Source organism: Myxine glutinosa, chromosome 1 (genome assembly GCF_964187855.1).
Source record: "Myxine glutinosa chromosome 1, kmMyxGlut1.1, whole genome shotgun sequence".
Lineage (NCBI taxonomy): Eukaryota > Metazoa > Chordata > Myxini > Myxiniformes > Myxinidae > Myxine > Myxine glutinosa.
This window is the reverse complement of record NC_136261.1, coordinates 289,397,747-289,422,184: the sequence shown is the minus strand read 5'-3', so window position 1 is coordinate 289,422,184 and position 24,438 is coordinate 289,397,747. Positions and strand designations below refer to the sequence as shown.

General features: G+C 42.6%; 1 protein-coding gene across 3 annotated transcripts in view; it reads right to left on the bottom strand.

The window, feature by feature from the left end:
* The window catches only part of LOC137438772 (centrosomal protein of 83 kDa), a 51,899-nt gene that overhangs the window by 9,610 nt on the left and 17,851 nt on the right, over nt 1-24,438 (bottom strand). For all 3 annotated transcript variants that reach the window (XM_068134122.2, XM_078767305.1, XM_068134148.2), the window contains 8 exons: nt 19,421-19,672; nt 14,445-14,576; nt 11,674-11,788; nt 9,619-9,763; nt 8,121-8,258; nt 7,863-7,932; nt 7,406-7,563; nt 6,368-6,497 (listed from right to left, as the gene is read on the bottom strand). In XM_068134122.2, the coding sequence (XP_067990223.2) occupies nt 6,368-6,497; nt 7,406-7,563; nt 7,863-7,932; nt 8,121-8,258; nt 9,619-9,763; nt 11,674-11,788; nt 14,445-14,576; nt 19,421-19,672 (1,140 nt within the window). The remainder of the gene's footprint in view (nt 1-6,367; nt 6,498-7,405; nt 7,564-7,862; nt 7,933-8,120; nt 8,259-9,618; nt 9,764-11,673; nt 11,789-14,444; nt 14,577-19,420; nt 19,673-24,438) is intronic.

Here is a 24,438-nt window from a genome sequence, read left to right as displayed (position 1 = left end):
CACCAAGGAGCTTTCAAAAGACCTCCAGGATAAAGTTGTGGAAAGGCACAGATCAGGGGATGGGTATAAAATATGTCCAAGTCCTTGAATATCCCTTGGAGCAGTCATGACAATCATTAAGAAGTGGAAGGCGTATGGTACCAACAAGACAATGCCAGATCAGGCCGTCCCTCCAAACTGGATAACCAAGCAAGGATTAGACTGATCAGAGAGGTCACCAATAGGCCAATGACCACTTTGAAACAGCTACAGGCCTTTATAGCAAAGACTTGTCACTATGTGCATGTGACAACAATACCCCAAGCACTCCACAAGTCTGGCCTGCACAGTAAGGTGGCAAGAAGGAAGCAATTCCTCAAAAAACCTACCTTGAGTACCATTTTGCAAAAAACCACTTCGTATTTTCTGAAGCCATGTGACAAAAAGTTTTGTGGTCTGACGAAACAAAGATGGAACTTTTTGGCCGAAATGCAAAATGTTACCATTGTGCAAAGAGAACACAGCACATCACCCAAAGAACATCATCCCTACTGTGAAGCAAGGTGGTGGCAGCATCATGTCATGGGGATGTTTCTCATCAGCAGGGACTGAGGCACATGTCAGGGTAGAAGTGAAAATGGATGGAGCAAAATACAGAAATATCTCAGAGGAAACTCACCTGCTGCCCTCTGCAAGAAAGCTGAAATTGGGACGGAAGTTCACCTTTCAGCATGACAAAGACCCGAAGCACACAGCAAAGCTACACTGGAGTGGCTAAGGAAGATAAATGTCCTTGAGTGGCCCAGACAGAGCCCCTACTTAATTCCAATCGAAAATCTGTGGCGTCACTTGAAGATTGCTGTCCATCAATGCTCCCCAAGCAACTTCATTGAGCTTGAACAGTTTTGTACAGAAGAATGTAGTCAGGTTCACTATGTTTTTTCGTTCAAAATTTTGGTAGATTAGCAAAACTATACATTTTTGGAATATTCACAGCATGAGGAATCCAAAAATTAATGTTTACATTTGCGTAGACACCTTTGCGAAAATGACACTCAGGACAGTGATGAAGATCTGTAAAAGCATATTCCTGAACGGTATAGACCTCGTAGATCCTGTGTATAGGACTTATAGTTCAATCTGATACTACCTATAACTTCCTATAACAACCTATAACTTCAAAGGACTTGCAATATCATGTATTATGTAATACAGTTATATCACAAATATAAAGACAATGGTTTTCAATTACCTTTGTTTGTTGCTTTTCTATAATCCTGAGCACTATTTTGAGGCCTTTATTGGATTCCTTGACCCAGAAAACATAGGATTAGCGTATTTAATTAAGTCTCTAGGTTGACTAGAAGCCGAGATCGCGCAAAATATGTATTTTATGGCGGCCATTTTCAAATTCCAAAATGGCGGCCATGCAGGTGTCTGTGCAAATGCCAACATTGATTTTCAGATTCTCCATGCTCTGAAGATTCCAAAAATGTACAGGTTTGCTAATCCCAAAATTTTGAAAGAAATTATATTTGTTAACATAGTGAACCTGACTATCTTCATCACTGTCCTGAGTGTCATTTTCGCAAAGGTGTCTACGCAAATGTAAACATTAATTTTTGGATTCCTCATGCTCTGAATATTCCAAAAATGTATAGTTTTGCTAATCTACCAAAATTTTGAACGAAATTATATTTGTTAACATAGTGAACCTGACTAATGGGAAAATATTGCCCAATCAAGGTATGCAAAGTTGGTAGAGACTGATCCCAACAGACTCACAGCTGTAATTGCTGTCAAAGGTGCTTCCACCAAGTATTAACTCAGGGGGGTGGACACTTATCCAACCAAGATATTCTAGTTTTGTATTTTCAATTAATTTTCTGAAATTTGTAGAATTTGATTTTCACTGGGCAATTGTGGGTTACGATGGGTAAATAAAATGTGGAAAAAGTCTGATTGAATGCATTTTAATTCCAGGCTATAAGGCAACAAAAGGTGAAAAATTTGAAAAGGGGTATATAATTTCTATATTGTATGACACCGATGTCACAATGTCAACCGATGTGCCTCCACCCACATTATTACATCATTGTACATACTTGTACCAAGTTTGATTTGAATCCATTCAGCTATTCTCAAGTATCACATTTTTACCTGACATGACTGCTGACCTCACCGAAATAACGAAATCACCTCACTCCTCACCTTTGATGCCAAAATAGAATTAGTTCATCTTTGCATCATATATATACTTGTACCAAGTTTATTTAAAATTCCATCACTTGTTCACAAGTTGTCACAGCAACATAATTTTTATTTAACATGACCTCTGATCTTTGACTTCTTGACCCCATAATCTAGTCAGTTAATCTTTGCATCATAATACATACCTGTACCTAGTTTGAATTAGATCCCTTCAGCCGTTTTCACTTTATAAACCTATTACAGACTTTGACCTTTGACATCTTGACCCCAAAATCAAATCAGTTCATCTTTGCCTTTGCATCATGATACATACCAATACCAACTGTGGTCAGAATCCCATCACTGGTTCGCAAGTTATCACGGTAACAGGATTTTTTTTTAACCTAACATGACCTCTGACCTTTGACTTCATGACCGCAAAATCTAATCAGTTCATCTTTACCTCATTGTACATACCTGCACTAAGTTTGACTAAGATCGCTTCAGCCGTTTTCAACTTATCGCAGTAACGAAAACCTATCTAGGACGGATGGACAACGGACAGACAACCCGAAAACATAATGCCTCCGGCGACTTAGTCCGCGGAGGTATAAAAATGAAGCACAACATCAAATAAACATGTCATTAAAAGAAAAAGCAACACAGGTCTGTCTGTCTGACGATTTTTGAACGCGATACATTTGGTAGGTCGTTAATTATCCAATCTCAACCAAACTTGACAGGAGGCCGAACGACCACACAGTGAAGTTCGTAGCGAATTCATTTGCCCCCCTCCCCAAGGGGGTTTTCTCTACCAAGGGGTTTTCCCTGCCAATGGGGTTGCATGTAGAGGTGTATATCAGTGTTAAGATCTCGACTTCTGTCAAACCTCGACTCTGATTCTGCAACTGGACGAAACGGCATCAGCCCACGGGTCCTAAAATCCTGCTCTGCCGCTCTTTCACACCCTCTCTCTGTTCTCTTCACCCTCTCTTTTGTTCAAGGTCATCTGCCAGCATCTTGGAAATCAGCAAACATTACCACTTTACACAAAAAAGGTGCAAAATCAGATCCTTGCAACTACAGACCAATCAGCCTGCTCCCAATTATCAGCAAAGTCGTGGAATCCATCATTGCTTCAGATATCAAATCCTTCCTCTTCTCCATTGGCTTGATCTCTGATCATCAATTTGGTTTCAAACCAGGTCACTCTACTTTGGACATGCTGCTTCTGTTGTCTCAACAATGGATGGAGGTCCTCAATAACAAACAGGAAATCAGAGCTGTCTCCCTTGACATATCACGTGCCTTCGATACGGTCTGGCACCCCGCTCTGCTCACCAAACTCTCCTCCTATGGTATCCATGGAAATCTCTACGCATGGCTTGCAGACTTCCTCTCTGGTCATCGTCAACATGTGGCCCTGAATGGATTTCTCTCATCTCCCCTTCCTGTTCAGGCTGAAGTTCCCCAAGGCAGTGTACTGGGCCCTGTGCTTTTTCTGGTCTTCATCAATGATCTCTCCGACCCTCTGGAAAATCCTCTATCTCTTTGCCGTTGACTCCACTCTCTGCCGATCCATAACGCATCCCTCAGATTGGCAGTCTGCAGCCTCCTCACTCTCTGCAGACCTGGACACAATCACAGACTGGTCAAACGTGTGGAACATGTCTTTCAATCCTGACAAATCCCACACTCTTACCATGTCTCTCCGAAAAGACCAACTGAACAACCCTCCCATCTACTTTCTCGACAATCCTCTCCAAGAAATTCTGTCACTCAAGCTTTTGGGTCTCACTATCTGCCATGACCTTTCCTGGGAAAAGCACATTTCCAAGCTGGCCTCCAAAGCCAGTCGCCAACTGGGCATCCTCCATGGTGTGAAGTCCTTCCTTGGCACACCTGAGCTCCTCACCACATACAAGGCTTTCATCCACAGCTCAATGGAATACTGCTCTCCCCTCTGGGCTGGTGCTCCTGCCTCACACCTAGCTCCTCTTCACACTGTTGAAACCAAAGCTTTCAGAATCATGGGAATCTCCCGCGATGAAGCTGATTGTGAGGGCCTTTCACTCACTCACTGCAGGCAGGTAGGTAGGTGGTCTTTCTGTCTTCTGCCGACTCCTATCTGGCCTAGCTCCCCCAGCTCTAGCTGTGCTCGGTCCTCCAAATATTCCTATAGGCCACACAAGATCTGCCAGCAACCCTCTTCTGGTGAAACTGCCAAAATCAAGACTCTCTGCTCACCTTCACTCTTTCATTCCTCTTTACTCCCACCTCTGGAACAAACTCCCTCACTCTCTTCAATCCCACTCCTGCCTCCAAGTCTTTCAAACAGCTGCTCACCACCATCTCTTATCTTACCCCATCCAAAACCTTGATATTTTCTACCCCCGTTAATTCACCCCAGATCCACTTTTTTGAAATGCAGACTTCTTTCCTGGAAGTCCTAGCAGTATCCATGTGTTTTATACCTCTCCCACCACCCCCCCCCCCCCTTCCCATGCCTCCTCCCTCCAAGCCCTCTCCCTCCCACAGATCTCCCGATGTCCCTGTTCTCTGCTGTTGTACTTGTGTGCTTCCCTCTCTCTCCCCATCTTGTCTCCCGCTCCCTTTATTATATGTTTAATGTGTCCGTTTTTTTTTGGGGGGGGGGGGGGGGATTTTAATGTTAGCTCTTACACGAGCCTCGATCTTGTATACAAAAAAAAAGAAAAAAAAAAGATCGCTTTACCATGGCATTTTTCAAGGCCGCATTAACAAAACTAATGATAATAGCATAAGTTATTACAGAAAAATATTTATACTAATAATATCCCACCTCCCCAAGTGGTTTTTCCTCCTTGAACAAACGCCGTGTTAACGTGTTTAAATAGCTTATCGTGCTGTATTCGTGGGAGCACCTCTACCAGAAGTAAAAATATTATAAACCACAAGCATGTAGGTTACCAATTTTTAAACAGTCGCTAATGCTGTTTAACACTAAACTGAAATATATTTGGAGGAATCCGGACATCAGTCAATGTTTATCACATCGATGAACGCACCTGATCGTAGATCTGCAGTAGTCTATATACACCACAAGAGTTAATAAAACGACCCTTCCTGCCTCAAACGTGGAGTTCTTCCAATGAGTTTTTCATGGCGTTTTTCCAAAGCTGCTTCTCATTACAAAACTAATAACATAATCTATGATAATAGCATAATATTAATGATATTACGAAACAAAATTCCACACTCCCCAAGGCGGTTTTGTAACTTGTGATATTGCAGCCCCTCCCATGGTGTTGCCTTAGCGGTTAGGGTGCCAGCTTGAGATCCTAGAATCCTGAGTTTGAATCCCGGTCGATCGCTGAATTAATGCCAGGGGGGTTGACTCAGCCTGTCATCCTTCCGAGGTCGCCAAATTGAGTACCAGCTTGCTGGGGTAAATGATCCAAATTAGAATAGGTACACAGTATCCCTGTGCATCATCAGAGGCACCTAAGGGTTGGTGTCAGGAAGGGCATCTGGCCATAAAAAAAAACATTGCCTCAAAAAGGGAACCATGAAGTCATGGGGACAGCAAGACTAACCCCCCTCTAGTGGGGAAAAATGGCCTTAAAACGATCATTCATTCATTTCCCCCTCCCCACTCCTCTCCTTCCACCCCTGACACCTTCATGGAAGTAAATTTTATGACCGGGACTTTAGAATGGTGAGGCACGGTCTGATCTTTTCAATCACCTGATCCAACATAAGTAATAGTCATAATAATTGGCAATAATAATAAGGATAATAACATGACTCCCCCTGCCGTTCCCATAGTGAGCAGGTGTACTAGTATGAATAAAAGTATGACGTCTCAGACTGTCCGTCCAATACATCTTGTTTCCTATCTTCTTTCTCACCACTTCACGTATCATTAACCAAACTTTGTCGGCATAATCATTAATGTCTTACAATTTGTCATGGGATTGTTGCTGTGATACAGCCCTGCTGTCCTATCATATTCCATACCAAGCAATTACCCATCCTTGATGGGGAGATCCGTTTGTTTCACATAGTCATAGATTTGTGGAGGTTAAAGAAGAAAAAGAAAGGGGGGTGGGGGAGGGGGGCAGGGGAGGAGGCGGAAGAGGAATCAGGAAGTAATAAAGTGGAAGAAATTTCGATGGTAAATCGGCATCCATCCAAAAAACACGACTCTCGGTAAAACCTTGTTCTGGGCCGCAGCAGCACGCCTTATCTTGTTCTTCGCCTCAGCGAGTCGCTTGTCCAACTGCGTATTCCTATCAATCAGGTGGTGCTTCTCTTCAAGCCACTCCACTTGATGTATTTGCATCAGCCTAGGAAAAACAGTACACAATTGAAATGAAATAAAAAACACAAATTTTTGGCCCAATTGCATTGCATTGTCGTCACCATCACATTGGTTAATTTGACACAGTTTTGTTTGGGGTTTTTTTTTTGGTCTTCCACATAGTCAAAATGGTGGCTCAATCGTTCTGCCCTTGCTGTTTGAGGAACTTCATATCATGAAAAATGATAAAAACCAGATCCATTGTATATTGGGTGAGGGATTGATGAGGGGTGGGGCTCTGGAAGGATGGCCTAGACCTAGAGTCCTAGAGGTATGCACACTCATCTTTTAGCTGTCTAGCCTGGGTTTAAATCCCGACCCAGCTATAAAATGTCATCCTGGTGTCTCACAAACAGGGTGAGGCATTAATGTGTGTGCCGCCCCTCAGATGGAAGTTAAACTGTCTGTCAGCTTTAGTTTGTGGGCATTAGACGTCCCACGGTGTCCTTTGCAAAGAGAACACGAGCTATCACTGGCACACTGAACAAATTCCAAGTTCCTGTTCTAACCTACAGAGGGCGTCACATCAGCAGTACAGCCGCACCATCAACCAGTGATGCTAATCGCAGCCACGTGCACTCGTGCAGCATATGAAATAAGAAGAAGAAGAAGAAAGGGGCTGGGGGATATAGAATTCATGCAGTTAACGTGCAATTTGTCGAGTGGTAGAATTCTCAAGCTGGACTTTAAAAAGTCCTCTAAATAATCAGCAGGAGAAATCGTTTATGGAACTTCCTGAACATGTAATTTTCTAACAATTTAATTATATGACCAGCGACCTCCAAGGTTGGTCTTGTTTCATGGTGTCTAAAGGCCTGTATGGCGTCATTGGTCTTCGAAAGGCCGGCCTGCGTGGTGACATAGTTTCGCCCACCATAAATATCTGCTCCTCACCTCTCAGCCTCAGTCTGTGCTCGTTCAAGCATGGCGGTAAGGTGCTTAATGTCGCTGTCCTTGTGCCTCGCAGCCTCCTGAAGCCACCCGTTTTCCTGGCTCAGCTCGTGCTCGGAGGCAGAAAGCTTCCGTATGTCCTCCCTCACTGCCTCCAAGTTCTGCACACATGAGCGGTAACTTTCAGGAGAACAGATGCAATACAAACACAACATCCGAGACTCGAACCTGAAAACGAAGCATCAAGTGAATATCCCCAACACGATAAAACATGTTACCTTATCTCCCAACTTGTTCTTGGCATTTGTATCACATTTCTGCCTTCAGCTGCTACATTTCCTTTTGCATTTTACTGTCAGGGATCTTCCCAATTTACAACCAGTTGTTTTTTTAAACTCCTTAACAGGAAATCAAAGGGTAAGAACACTGTGTTGTTACGTTTCAAAGTTAAGCACAGTACCTTATTTAAGGACTCCACCTCTGTCTTGTCGCATTTCTGCAGATCTGATCTCGTTTGCTGCAATTCATTCCTGTAACAACCACGTGACCATTTACCAACGTGCGAGGATGCATGGTGTAACTGCGACCAACAACAGCAACCACACAGAGTAGTTTATGGACAAAACCAGCAGCGACACGCACGCTTGGGTGGGATGAAAGTGTGGTCAACAGTTGACTTAACAGAATAAACCTTTTCTCACATCATAGGTTAACTTACCGCAGAGCAAGCACTTCTCGAGTTATCATCTCCTTTGCCGCTTGACATGCAGTACGCTCTTCCTCCCAACGAGAACGCTCAGCCAAGAAAGATGCCTCACGATCTTCAGCCTGGCTCTGCAGCATCTCCAGCTCGAGTCTGTGGATTTGACTGGATGAGCGCTTGAAAACCAGATTAGTCTATGTCCGAGTATGTAAGGCACAAGTGACATGATAAACAGAGGCACCACTCTAGTAGCGAAACCTGGTACAGTATTAGCAAAGGATAGTACAAAGAGTGGGATGGCAGGATAGCCTACAGATATGTGCACTTGCCTTTCAGCTGTCGAGCCTATGGTTGAATCTCAATGCAGCTATAAACGGTCATCCCAGTGTATCGAAGGTAGGTTGAGGCATCGATGGGTCTGCCGTCCCTCGGATGGACGATAAACAGGCATCCCATCTGCCGGCAATAGTTGGTGGACGCTAAATATCCCTACGGCATCCTTCGTGAATAGTAGGCGAGCAAACGCCAGCACCCTGAACTAATTACAAATTCCTGCCCTGACTTCCTGAGTCGGAGTGGCAACCCGTCCAGGATTGTAGCCTCGTAACTGCTTTGCCAAAACCAACACTCTGCATAGGGTATGGTACATGATGATGATGATGAAGGCTAAAGCATTAAAACACGTTTGGGGTGTGGGTGGACTTTAGTATTCCATCAGCTACTTCAGTAACAGCCCTGCTTGGTCTCATCTTCTTGTGAGGTGGGATGGGCGGAGGGGGGTGGGGGTGGGGGGGGGGGAGATGTTGCTCTTCTTTGGCCCAACTGTTTCATGAACCAACGAGCCAGGCCTGATGTTTGACTGAACTTTATTTGGACAGGAATTTGTAATTCTTTCATGGTACCGGAAAGACAAGGTGGTGTCTTTAGTCTCTAACTACTGCTGGGGTGGCAATGGCAAACCACCCAGTAAAACCCTTGCTAAGAAACTGATTTGACTGCACAAAGGCTCTGTAACGAGTATGGGACATCATGTAAGAGTATGGTACATATTATCAGTATAAGGAAACATTTCTACCATTCCTAAGTCTAAATAATATAGTGATGACAGTGTACATACACCTCTCAAAATATAAACCATGGTATTGTTCCTTTTCTTATTTGCACTTAGACTTCATCTATCATTCTCATTAAATAAAAAGCAGGAGCCGCTTTAAAAGCACGGGGTTCACCGTACCACTCCAAAAATGAAAATAAAACAAGATAAGAAAAGTTTTCCCAGCAAAGGGCCATTTCCAATTTTGAGACACTCATGATCCAAGATGGCAATAGGCAGAACAGGCTATTTACACTGAGCTCACAACAGGCACCTGCTGGTTTCTCAGCGTGAGTAACCTTCACCTTTCGAGATGACATGTAACAGCTGAGAATATCAAATAACTTTTTTTAATGACAACCTTATGGTTTGAGTGGTGGCGAATAGGTTATGCGTTTTGAGCGCTGTGTATTCCATTACTTTTGCTGTAGCAGTGCTGTGTAACGAGCGCTCTCTTGCTGCTGGGCGGAATGCTCACGCTGAGTCGCATCCTTGGAAGCAGCCACGAGTCGTTTCTCCAGCTTAGCTTGCTCCTCCTTCTCAAAGTGCAGCTCTGTTCGCAATGCTGGCAAGGAATCACCAAATGAGTCAAACTAAGAGAAAAGCAGAGAGGTAGCCACAGTGCCATGGACCACCACTCAAAAGAGGCAGTGTGCAGTGGTCACTGGGTATGTTTCAAAAGTTCATATCAATAAGTCTTGGGCAGCGCCGATTAAGAATCAAGTTCTCAATGGCAAAACAAAATGGCTTATTCCAAACTTAAGCAAACAAGCCCTTTTATTCTATACATTGTGACAAAGCTGAACCCACTAGCTTTAGCGCAAGATCAAAGGTCATGCAAAGATTATATGTGTTTTGATCTTGTGATAAAGATCTTGCATTTTGATCATGTCTGAACTCCTATCCACCTACAGTACAAGGCCTTCATGCACAGCGTGATGGAACACTGCTCTCTCTTCTGGGCTGGCTCCTTTGTCTCATATCTTGCTCAGCTTGACAATGTGGAAACCAAGTGCTCCAAGATCATTGGAATCTCCCGTGATGAAGCTGAGTCTATGGGTCTATCACTCTCCCATCACAGACAGGTCGGTGATCTCTAGTTCTTCTCCCGCCTCCTTTCTGGTCTTGTATCCTCTGCTCTTTCCATTATTTGCACCTCCTCCCCCCCCAGACACACATGGTCCACCATCTACCCCCTTCTGGTTAAACTACCTAAATCTGGGATCACTGCTCACCTCCACTTATTCGTTCCTCTTTTTTTCCCCACCTGTGGAACCAACTTCCACATTCTCTTCAATCTCACTCTTTCCTCCAGGTATTTAGGACGGCTGATCACCGCCATCTCAGATCATCCCCAATCCAAACTCATGATCTTTTCTACCTTTGCTAACGCCCCCCCCCCCCCCCCACACCATCCCAATCACTCCTCCTTCCAAATTTCCAGTTTTCCCTTCTGAGAGTTTCCTTCTGTATCCACCTTGTGCACCCCATGCATCCTGTCCTGACCCGCATCTGTAGGATTCAAAACATGCATTTCATGCAACGATATACATGGAAGGTATGGTTCTTCTTTTCTAATCAGCACATGGCTGCGGGTAGCTGGGAGCACAGCTGGACCAATGATGTAGTTCCCACTGTAGATTACAGCAGGAACTTGGAATTTCTTTGTGATGGTGGTGATAACTCACCTACTCTTCACAAATGGCACCGTGGAATCTGACATTCACCAACCAATGCTGGTAGATGAGACGCCCAGCTTAACATTCATCCGAGGGACAGCACACACATTGAGGAATCATTCTGCTTGTCAAACACCAAGATGACAGTTTATAGCTGGGATGAGATTCGAACCCATCCTACCAGCTCGAAATTATGATCTATGTTATTTATTATTTTTAGGACCTCACTTTTAAAGGAAGAATTATTTTCAAATTGTGATGACAGCAAGGAAAGTCACACTCATGTAGAAGTAGCAAACCTACGAGTGCTGGAAATGCTTGTACAGTTTATAATTGGATCAGAATTAGTATTTTGTTACGAAGTAATGTTCCTATACGGTGCAAATTTAATGCAACCACTTTTATTTCCCCCCCCTCCACAATATTGAGGCACATGGAAGAGCAAGGTGAAGAAGGGTATGATATTACAGGGAATAATACAGTGGCAACAGTTGGACGCCCTAAAAGCAAGGGAATGAACGAATCAGAAAAGACGAGAGGAGAGAGAGAGGGAGGAGAGGAGGGTGGGGGCCGGGGAGAGAGAGAGAGAGGTGGGGGAAGGAGGAGCAGGGAAGAGTGAGAGATCCCACTTCTTCCCCTCTTGGCCTTACAGTTGGCCTTACAGTATAAATCTATTAAAATTTTAAAGGTCAAACATAATGTTCTGTTCTTATCACAGCAGAAAATATATTCATGCGAGATGGTTCTTGAAACAATGGAAAGACCAAAAAAGACCCGGTGCAAGGTTTCCAGAGACCTTCGAGCTGATCTTGCACGTCGTCCTTCTCCTGCTCGAGCTGGGTGCGACACTGGGCAGCCTCGAGGTGAATGCTCGTCACCTCCCTCGTATGGACGTGTTTCATTTCTTCCATCTGAATATGCGCGAAGGGCATGAAAATGCACACACACACACATGAGACAAAGGTACAGTCGTGGCCAAAAATATTGGCACCCTTGCACTTTTTTCAAATAACTCACAATTTTCTCTAAAAATAAGTGAAATTGACAAAAGTATTTGGTCTCCACAATTCATTATTTCACTGTTAATATTACAGAACCTTTGTTTTTGATTCAGAACTTAATATATCCTTTTAAATAAGAAAATAAAAAGAAATGGCATTGACAAAATGATTGACACCCCAGACTTAATATTTGGTAGCACAGCCTTTGGACAAAATAACTGCAGTCAAGCGCTTCCTGTAGCCATGAATGGGCTTCCTACACCTCTCTACTGGCAGTTTGACCCACTCTTCTTGTGCAATTTGAACTCCAGAACTCCAGTTCTCCCAGATTTGAAGGGTGCCTTCTCCCAACTGCTGTTTTCAGATCTCCCCACAGGTGTTCAATGGGATTTAGATCTGGACTCATTTCTGGCCACTTCAGAAAAGTCCAGCGTTTTGTCTTGAACCATTCCTGGGTGCTTTTTGAAGTGTGTTTGGGGTCATTGTCCTGCTACAAGACCCATGACCTTCGACAGAGACCCATGTCTGGACATGACCGACAGAGACCCATGAGAGAGACCCAACAAATACATATGTGGATACCAAAATGTTTTTTTAATTTCAACAATTTTCTGGAAGAAATGGTGCATTATGTGAAAAAGGTGCAAGGGTGCCAATATTTTTGGCCATGACTGTATGTATTTCTTTGGTTTCCAGTGTTACGAAACAAAAAAAATCTGTAAAAACTACTAAATCTTAGCTTATTCCACACAGAAATCCAAAAATGGCCTGGACAATATTATTGGTACTTTTTAGAAGTTGTTCGAAAACATTAGATTTCAAGCAGGTGATTCTCCTTTACTTTGGAATTAAACTCACCTGTGGTGAGTTCCATGTGCCTGCAATATAAAAATCACTCATTCGACCAGTTTGAATGGAGAAAAGGAGTCATTCTGCTGTTTTGTGTCCCCGTATGTACCACAATGAGCATGCAAAAAAGAAAGAAAACCAGAGAATTGTCTGAGGAGGTCAGACACAAGATTGTAGCCAAACATGGACAATATCAAGGCTACAGGTCCATCTCCAGAGACCTTGATGTTCCTGTGTCCACTGTACGCAATGTTATCAGGAAGTTTAAGGCACATTGCACTGTAGCCAACCTTACTGGACGTGGCCGCAAGAGAAAGCTTGATCGAAGATTGCAGCGAAGGGTTGTTTGAATGGTGGAGAAAGCACCTCGATAAACCAAACAGATTCAAACTGACCTTCAGACACAAGGTACGACAGTTTCAACTCGCACCATCCGTCTGCAACTCAATGAAAGGGGGTTCCATGGTAGGAGACCCAGGACAGCAGTTGGGAGAAGGCACCCTTGAAATCTGGGAGAACTGGAGCAGTTTGCACAAGAAGAGTGGGTCAAACTCCCAGTAGAGAGGTGTAGGAAGCTCAATCATGGCTAAAGGAAGCGCTTGACTGCAGTTGCTTTGTCCAAAGGCCGTGCTACCAAATATTAAGTCTGGGGTGTCAATAATTTTGTCAATGCCATTTCTTTTTATTTTCTTATTTAAAAGGATATATTAAGTTCTGAATCAAAAACAAAGGTTCTGTAATATTAACAGTGAAATAAAGAATTGTGGAAACCAAATACTTTTGTCAATTTCAACTTATTTTTACACAAAATTGTGTTATTTTTAAAAAGTGCAAGGGTGCCAATATTTTTGGCCATGACTGTATAGTTTCCTAATCATCAGATGGCTTGGTGCATTCATTCTTATGAGAAAAATTGCTTTGATTTACATCGTTTCGATATTTGTCGCACTTTTGATGAACCCATCAGCGACGTAAACCATGGTCTAACTACATACACCTCCCAAGACCACTGCGCAGTGAATGATACTTCGGTCCATATCCCATGCAATGCACATTGATGTTAGTCATGTAACTGTGCGCATCGCTCTTTAAAATCGACTCCATCCTGAAAATGTGGCAGAAACCCAGCCAAACAATAATGAGCAAGTTTAAATTAAAATGAGAAAACATCAAGCACAGTTGGGGCACATTCCACTCAAGTCACATGAATTTTGCTCATTGTGTCCTGTGCATATTCTAAAAATAAACCCATTGCCATTTCGAAATGTATTCTGCCATGTGAAAAGCCAGTGTGGGCTGATAGGATAGCTCAGTGCATTTACTGTCGAGCTTTGTACTTTAAGGGTTGATTCATGGCATTACTATAAACCATCATCATGGTAATTTGCAGATAAGGTGTTGCATCAATGAGTGTGCTATCCTACAAAAGGGATGTTGTGCCATTTGCACTGCCCACTTAAATTCACAACACGACTAATGATCCCAGAATACCTTTTGAAAAAGTACGTCATAGCGTGACGGTACTTTGGTCAAGCTCGAAATTTCTGTCGTGGCCTATGGGGGGAGGGCACCGCACAGTGGCCTAGCTGCAGCCGCAGAATGCAACCATATCAAGGTGACACATGTGTGAGAATCTCCTGCCAGAACGATAACTTTAAAATCTATATAAATACAGTACTGCAATGGCTGTCATGCAAAACCGATGGTGAAATCAAACCTTGGCGAGCTGGGCTCCGGTGTCTCTCTCGGCATGGCGTAGTTTGGTGGACAGATGCAGGTTCTGCTCCCGGCATTTGTTCTCATCCCTCTTCGCTTGCTCAGCGTGCTCGCGGGAAATTTGGCCCTCGGACTGCAGGTACGCACAGGACCGAGCATAGTGCAACTCGGACCTCAGGCTCGACCATAAACTACGGCCAACTATTTAATCTCAAAATAAATTGAAGAAAAAAATAAAGCACACAAAAAGGTCAAAGTTCTAACCCTAATATCATTAGAGTACGTAGTTGAATGATGTATAAATTAATTAATAGCAATGGAACAAAAATAAAGTAAACAGATCAGGTTATGTCATACGTACATTCGGAACCACTTCTCACCATAAATTAAGAAAATAACTCGAGTCGACACAACTTCAGTATCTCGATCACCAGGGCCAAGTTATCAAAAATAGCTGTGACAACAACAACAACAACATGCATTTTAAAGGCCATTTTCCCTACTAGAGTGGGGGTTAGCCTTGTGGTCCCCATGACAATCTTCTCCATTTTGCCCTATTTTCTGCATCGTCCCTTGTTAACCCCCTTGCCCGCATTTCTTCTTCCACCATCTTTGGCCAAGTCTTTCTCGGTCTTCCCCGTCCTCTACTTCCTTCTACATTCATTTCCATCACTCTTCTCAACCAGTCACTTTCATCCTTCCTCAACACATGACCAAACCATCTCAACCTGTTCCTCTTCACAGCATCAATCACAGGCTCCATTCCCATCATCTTTCACAATTCATCATTTGTCTTCCTCTCTCTCAACGATACTCCGCACATCTGTCGAACCATTCGCATTTCCACCCTTTCCAGCCTTCGTTGTTGCTATTCGTTCATGACCCATGTCTCGCTCCCATCAATCATAACACTTCTCACACATGCAGCATACACCTTTCCCTTCAGCTTCAACGACACTCCCCTCATCATCAGCACGCCACTCAGTTCCAGAAACTTCTTCCATGCACATCTCACTCTAGCAACCATTGCCGAATCTGATCCAAAACACTGATCTGATCTGATCATGATCTGAATATGATCTGATCCAAAAATAGCTGTGACGTCACAAAGTAATCACAGCAGCTATGTGTGGCAATCAACATTGAGCTATTCTCTGAAATCTCTATCCCACCGCTTGTCAAGTACAAAATAATCAGATAAACTTCTCCATCGAAGTTGAGCTGCATCCTGTGCTGAAACAAGTATTGCACCATTTTTGTCGTAATTAAAACGCACAGGTTGACTTCATAAGATTCTGGTACAGGTATTCAAAAACTCAAAACGAGTTGTATTTAAAGTAGAAAAATGGATTTTAACACTGGATGAAGCCCAGTATATTTTGTGTGTTGGCTAAATATACAGGAAAGGGCTGGCAGGGTAGCCCAGATGTATGGACTATGGACACTTGCATCTGAGCTGAGCTGTCTAGCCTGGGTTCAAATGTCAACCCAGCAAGAGATCGTTACCCTGGTGCTTCACTGGCAGGATGATTAATCGTTGTGTGATTCATCCCTCAGATGGACGTTAAAATTAGGCATCCCATTTGCTGGAATTAGTTGGTGGACATGAAAGATCCTGTGAAAACCCTATGAAAACGTCTAAGTGAAACGTAAGCCAATTATCACCGGCACACTTTTATTAAAATCACAAATACCTGCTCTAATCTACAGGAGGCAATGCATCAGCGACACAGCTGTGCTCCCAGCAATGATGCAAACCGGCAGCCATATGCTGCATAAAAATGAAGAGGAAGAATGCACATATATCGGTGGTTAAACCATGTCACCAAAACATTTGCTAATTAATGGGGAGAGGCAAGACAGCTCTCAACATTATTGGAATCTCCAGGCAAGAGCCTGAAGGATTAGGTTTGTTGCATTCACAACATTGGTAGGTTGGTGGTCTTGCTCTTTTTTCGTTTTTTTACAGCTTCTGCTCCAATATTGTTCCATCTGCTCTCTCGGTACTCCGACCCTCCCCAGAAACTCTTCTCCCCAGTATTCCTTACTTCTCCCGTCTGTGGAATCTCCTTCCAGAGGCCGTTCATTCACACTCTTCCCACCATGGTTTCAGGAAGGCAATGCACCGCCACCTCATGTCCCCCATCCCGATTTGTGATCTTTATTATCCACATTAACCCTTCCTAATCCAACACTCTTCCTCGTTTCAGTGTTTTCTCCCCTCCTCTAAGTCTCCCTCTTATTAGTCCCCTACCGGTGTACACCGGAGGGGACTATAGGTTTGCACGCCGTCCATCAGTCCGTCAGTCCGTCAGTCCGTCAATCCGTCACGCAAAAAACAGTTTTCCAGACTTTTTTTCTAAACGCTTAATGCTAATGATTTCAAACTTGGCACATGGTTTCCTCATGATAAGATACAGATCAAGTTCGAACTTCACGACGTTTCGATCATTTTTGACAAAGTTATGGCACTTTGAACTTTGGGAATTCTGATAATTCTGATGATCCTTCACTCAGTGCCATTTTAAGTTAAATTTCCTTTAAAAACCAATTTCTCTGCAATAATAGGACCGATTGAGATCAAATTTTCACCGTAGGAGGGACTCGGTCTGTAGAATATTTTAGTGGTAATTATGACGTCACAGGTCACGTGGTTCGGGCGCCATATTGTTTTTCGTGAAAACACGAAAACCCCTTTTTCTCTGCAACGGCTGAACAGATCGAGGCCAAGCTTTGCAGGCAGAATCGCATACCCATGATGAACAAAAAAGTCAGCGAGCATGACGTCATGCGTCACAAGGTTTCAGAGTTATGACGTTTTTAAGCATGAACCTTTAAAACCGAGCTCCTCCCTCATTTTGATCCAATCGAGGGGAAACTTCACAAATCTGTTCAGCATGTCAGTCTACTAAAATGTCATTTTGGAATTTGCGATAGGGCACGTGGTTTGGCAGATATCGTTAATTAAACGAAAATATTAAAATAAAATAAAATGGATATCTCTTGAAGCGCCAGTACCTCAGACCGTGAGTTGGTAATAATTTATATAATTCACACAGTGCAATACGTGCAGGCCGCTGCACAGAGCGACCTTGCGGGCTTATCAACGAGGCGAGGTGTGACACACGTGTCTCAGCATACCTCAGATCAAGTTTGAAAACCAGCATCAACCGTGCATAAATTTGCATATTCGATCATTTTTGACAAAGATATGGCACTTTGTTTATTCTAGATTTCTCCTCAAGCCGCAACGTGCGCCCTCAGCCTCGTCTCGCGAACGTCAAAAGCGCGACACAGCGCGCTCTTTCAGGAGGGGCGGAGCCAAGCCGAGCAACATATATATACACATCGATCATTGATCTTGAAAAACAACGTATTTTGTCGTGCTTCTGCTGACCTGTCTGCGAGGTGTATAAATCGAAGTCCCGAGTGCGAATCACAGGTGAGCCCGTCCTGAGGTAATTAGTGATTGGGAACGATTCAGAACCTGTAGGTAAATAACCCTTGGTAATTTCCCCAACAGTTTTCCGGACTACAATTTGGAGTGCGGTAAGTCAAAGCTGTTAATATTCCTTGTGTACAATATGCTGTAATCGTGGACTGTTCTTTAAAATGCTTTCCTCGAATAAGCATCAAGTCAAAAACGTTTTCACTGAATTTTGTTTCCATTGACACATTTCTTCATATCAGGCAAGAATATATTGAATTCACATAGTTTACCAATAAATCAACAATACATCTAGAGAGGTTGGAGTGTCACTTTACCATATGCTTCTGTGCGTATCATCTGCGTGAATACTTCTTTAAATATGTATCTGATACTTTGCCCTCTTAGCAGTATACAGTACGCGTCAGAAGTAACCTAGCTTCCACGGTCCGCGGATAACCTGGTCAGGATAACCCGGTCAGGATAACCCGGTCAGGATAACCCGGTCAGGATAACCCGGTCTCACATCATCCGTGCATAAATTTGCATATTTAATGAGGTTCGTCTGTCACACTTTGGTTTCGTGCGATATCCACCAAACATTGGCTGATTTCAACAAAATTTTGTACACACGTGTCTCAGCATAACTCAGATCAAGCTTGAAAATCAGCATCAACCGTGCATAAATTTGCATATTTAATTAGATCCGTCTGTTCGTCTGTCACAGTTTGGTTTCCGTACGATAACTGCACCAAACATTGGCTGATTTCAACAAAATTTTGTACACACATGTGTCTCAGCATAACGCAGATCAAGTTTGAAAACCAGCATCAACCGTGCATACATTTGCATATTCGATCATTTTTGACAAAGTTATGGCACTTTGAACTTTGGTAGGGGACATGTATTGCAGCGCAATACTCAGAATGCTTGTTTTTCTGTTCGTTCTTTTCGTCACTGCTTGTGCCCAATTGTTGCCCTACCAACCTAGTGACAGCTCTATCTTGTTCTTCCATGAGTCTTGCTCTTGTATAAAAGAGCGGAGGAGAAGAGGAAGCAGCACCTTGTCCAACATATAAAATAGCGGTATGTAAGAAACTGCTTTGTTTTCAAATTGCAGCTCCAATCTATAAATGGCAACAGTAGTGCAAAAACAAGCAGTTTGTGAGGAAGTCATCAAGCATGGCAAAAACTTAGCGTGCAATTTGAACTTATAATCAGAATTCTGTAAAGAATCACTGCAACTATTCATACATACAATACATCAATAAAATCAGTACCCCTCAGTCCTTTTGAAAAAAATATTTACATGTTCCCATGTCTTTTTTTACTGCCCTGATTCACCATTTTTGTCTGATTGAAAAAAATTATCATTTCCCTGTCGGTGTGGATTAATTTGAAGCAACTGTTACTTAATATTTTTTCTCTCCGAAGAGCGTTTCCGTGTTTCAGGGTTTCAATGATAGACAGCATTCGCCTATTATATACTGTATAATCGATAGATAGAATCATCAGGTTCATTGCAAAGTCTACTTTGATAGAGGACCTACCTCGGCTATACTCAATGCAGCCTGCGTGTCTGCCAACTGCTGTGCTAAGGTTCGTCGCTCTCCTTCAGCCCTGTTTCTGGCGTCATCGGCTCTTGCCCGGATTTCAGCCAGTTCCACCTCTAAGCTCGTAATTTTCTGGCCCAGTATGACTTTCCCAGTCTCCAGGGCATCAGCACGTCGTCTCTCCTGTGCCACTGCTCCTGTAGACAGGCGGCTGCGTAGCTCCTGGCACTCCTCATTTATCTGGTTAATCTGTGGAAATAAAAAGTTAGAAGATAAGAAAAAAGGAGGAGTGTGAGATATAATCAATCCACACCGGGGGTGGGGGGGAGTGGAGAGGGTGGGAAGGGGGGGGGGGACCGAGGGCTGATTGAATAGATACAGTTGGTCATGGCAAGTCATCGGATGCTCAAGATCTCCTGCCCCAGATTTATCATACATATACACTGCCAAGCAAATAAAGATAGTACTGTGACCAATATACCACATATAGGAAATAAACGCATTAATAAAAGAATACTAACAATTTGCCCACATCTTTTGTTCTTCAGAGCATGAGGGCAAAATGTTCTTGCAAATGATTAATACCAAAAAATCACCTATAATGCCATTCATTAGAGCGCGTACTCCCGCCGTGGGTGGCCGCTGCTGAGCCCTATCTTCCAATGGTAAAAAATCCTTCAAAAAATTCCTGGATCCGGAATAATATCCTGAACTTCACCAAAAACTAATCAATTCTTCCTTATCCCAAGGGCAATCATCCCACCAACTTTCATCCAAATCCGTTCAGAACTTTTCCAGATATATTGTTCACAAACACACGAACATACGAACACACATACGCGCACACACACACACACGGACACGATCGAATGCATTACTCCCTGGCGGGAGTAATGAATTCCACTCACCACTCTCTTTAAAAGAAAAAGGATGAACATGAATGCTAGCTAGGCATGATGCGAGACTTACTGAATAGAAAGGTGTGTGATTTATGTTTATCGTTTTTTCATCAACATTCAACAAAGAAATCAAAAGCTTGTGAAATATGTGAGAACCAAGATATTGGGATTTAAATGTAATAAAGAGATCAGGAGAATGTTTGGTGCCTCAACATAAGGTAATGTGATCACTTATAAGTCGCCTGTTCTCGAGCTCAACTCTAAAACAGGGGTCAAATTCAACTAAATAGCGACATTCTGGTGCCTTGCCAATAGGGGTGCTTTCACTTGGAGCACAAAGGCTTTCAGATGGGAAATTAAAAGTCGGCTATCCTGTCCGCACATCATATGCAGATGTTATGTGAGGATATCCTGGTAAATATTCCAGTTTTGGATAAACTGGTCTGATCAATGAAATGGCTTTTCAATCCTGCCACATCTCGCAATGTCATTCTGTCACTGCAGGATCGTCAAACCAACCCAGCTATATATTTCCATGCATGGTCAGCCACTGGAAGAGGTTCAGTATTCGAACACTGAAGCCTCATCATCCACATACGATAATTTGATTGAAATAAAATAAAGATTTTAAAGGTCGTAAAAAAAAAAAAAAAAATCCGAAGTTTACCATCGTTGAGGCAGCATCTTTGACACCACCTTATATTTAACACTTTACTTATTTAGTTCTTCATATATGTTGTTTGTGTCGTTTATGACGATCTTAAAAATAAGTTTCCTGTTTGGAATGATTTTCAATATTGTTTGACTGCCAGACATGCACAGGCAGTAAAACAAGTATCTTCTCTGGGGCCCCCACCTTTTGGGTGGTATGAGGAATAGATCAGTGTAATACGAAAGCTAAATCTTGAACAGTTTTTGAAATATCATGTACACAAGCCATGTTACTGAGATAGTTGCTACAGAAACATAATTCAGCCAATCACAGCTGTGATCTATTCAGGTTGAGATAATGTCATGAAGAATCCTGCAATATGAAAGCTAAATTTTCAACAGTTTTTGAAATATCGAGTACACAAAATTAAATGGACAGATGATCGGTCAGTCGGTGGGTTGGCCGTACGAAGCTCATTTTAATATCGCCTGTCACCGACCTGTTCTACATATAAAATTGATGCTCGACTTGTTCAAACTGAGATTTAAAGGCCTAAGTCGAATTTCTGGCAACTCGGTATCCCACTAAAATACGCAATTTGGTGTCTGTCTGTGATTTTTTGACCGCGATACATTCCGTCATTACTTATCCAATCTCAAACAAATTTGACAGGAGGACGAAGGGTTACACAATGAAAGTTGTAGCGCATTCATTTTCCCCCTCCCCGAGCAGGTTTTCCCCTCCATGCCATCAATGGGGTTCCATGTTGAGATGTATATCAATGTTAAATAAATAAGATTTTTCGTGCCGTTTTTCCATAGATGCTTTTAATAACAAAATTAATGATAATCGCGTATTCTTGATGTTATTTCAAAGCAATATTAATACTAATAATGTCCCACTTCCCCAAGGAATAATCCTGCAATGTTAAGGAATTCAATGTTTCCTGCAGTGATAACGTGTATAAATAGCTCAGTTATAATGGCGTTTCCATGGGAACAACGGCTTCTACAGGAAATATAATTATTGTAAACCACAAACACTTTTGATTACCTTTTTAAATGGTCGATAATGCTGTTTCACAAAACTGAAATATATTTGGAGAAATCCGGACATTAGTCCATGCTTATCACGTCAACAATCGCTCCTGATCGTAGATCTACTGCTGTCCATATAACCCCCAAAGGTTAATAACATAACCCTTCCTGCCGTTGTCATGGAGTTCACAGAAGTAAATATTACTTTCGGGAATTTAGAATGGTGAGGCACAGTCTGATCCTTTCAATGACCTGGTCTAACATGTTATAATGTCATGCACGTTCTGATCCTTTTAATGACCTGATCTAACATGTTATAACGTCATGCATGTGCTGATCCTTTCAATGACCTGATCTAACATGGTATATCATGCACATTCTGATCCTTTCAATTACCTGATCTAGCATTTTATAATGTCATGTATGTTTTGATCAAACATGTTATAAGGTCAGGCATGTGCTGATCCTTTCAATTATCTGATCCGTGTTATAATACTATGCACATTCTGATCCAACATGTTATAATATCATGCACGTTCTGATCTAACATGTTATAATGTCATGCACGTTCTGATTTTTTCAATGCCCTGATATAACATGTTTTTTTTTTTGTTTGTTTTTTTGTATACTGAATCGAGGCTCGTGGAAGAGCTAAAATGTTATAATGTCATGCACGTTCTGATTGTTTTGATGCCCTGATATAACATGTTAGAATGTCATGCACGTACTGATCCTTTCAATGACCTGATCTAACATGTTATAATGTCATGCACGTTCTGATTGTTTCAATGCCCTGATATAACATGTTAGAATGTCATGCACGTACTGATCCTTTCAATGACCTGATCTAACATGTTATAATGTCATGCACGTTCTGATTGTTTCAATGCCCTGATATAACATGTTAGAATGTCATGCACGTACTGATCCTTTCAATGACCTGATCTAACATGTTATAATGTCATGCACGTTCTGATTGTTTCAATGCCCTGATATAACATGTTAGAATGTCATGCACGTACTGATCCTTTCAATGACCTGATCTAACATGTTATAATGTCATGCATGTTCTGATCTAACATGTTATAATATTATGCACATTCTGATCTAACATGTTATAATGTCATGCACGTTCTGATTGTTTCAATGCCCTGATATAACATGTTATAATGGCATGCACGGTCTGATCCTTTCAATGACCTGATCTAACATGTTATATCATGCATGTTCTGATCCTTTCAATGACCTCATCTACCATGTTACAATGTCATGCATGGTCTGATCCTTTCGATGACCTGATCTAACATGTTATAATGTCATGCATGTTCTGATCCTTTTAATGACCTGATCTAACATGTTATAATGTCATGCATGTGCTGAGCCTTTCAATTACCTGATCTATTAATGTGTCTTTCACTGAGGAGAGGCTTCCGTCTGGCCACTCTGCCATAAAACCCAGATCTGTGGAGTGTTGCAGTGATGGTTGTCCTTCTGGAAGTTTCTCCCATCTCCACACAGAATCTCTGGAGCTCAGCCAGAGTGACCATCGGGTTATTGGTCACCTCTCTTACCAAGGCACTTCTCCCCCGATTGCTCAGTTTGGCCGGGCGGCCAGCTCTAGGAAGAGTCCTGGTTGTTCCAAACTTCTTCCATTTAAGAATTATGGAGGCCACTGTGCTCTTGGGAACCTTCAATGCAGCAGATTTTTTTTTTTGTAGGCTTCCCCAGATCTGTGCCTCGACACAATCCTGTCTCTGAGCTCTGCAGGTAGTTCCTTCGACCTCATGGCTTGGTTTTTGCTCTGATATGCATTGTCAGCTATGAGACCTTATATAGTGTTACGGATTCGTCACTTCTGTTGTTGTGGTTTTCATCCACTGTAAACATTTTTGGTTCCATGTACTATTATTGTTATCGTTTAAGTGAAATAGAGATTACTATTTTCAAAAGGTAAAAAAAAGTTAATGTTTTAAATGAAACCGGAACCGGACGACAGCGAAGAGGAAGAAGAAGAGAAAAAAAAGAGGGCAGAGCGAAGGAGTTCGACAAGAAAGCCGAGCTGCTTTGAGGTCTGGAGCAAACGTTGGCGAACGAGCGTCATGAGTGAACTTTGGGTTTCCCGGGAAAGGGATTCCTGTGACAGAGGTGTCATCGCTGTGACAGATAAACCTGCGTGACAGGTTTTGCGGTCGATTCCGAGGAGAATCGTTGGAGTGCCATTATGTCTCGAGAACGGGCCGTTGGCCATTTTGACTCGCGCCCGATTTTCGCATCGCTCCAGGTTTTTCACCTCGCTTCAACCATTTTCACCACATCCAGACGTTAATCTGGTGTGTGTGTGAAACGTGGATTTTGAATGGGAAATTACGGTTCACCGTACCAGAAGGTGTGATTTCCCTGTCGCTTCGGGAGGGTGCCTTCGCCCAT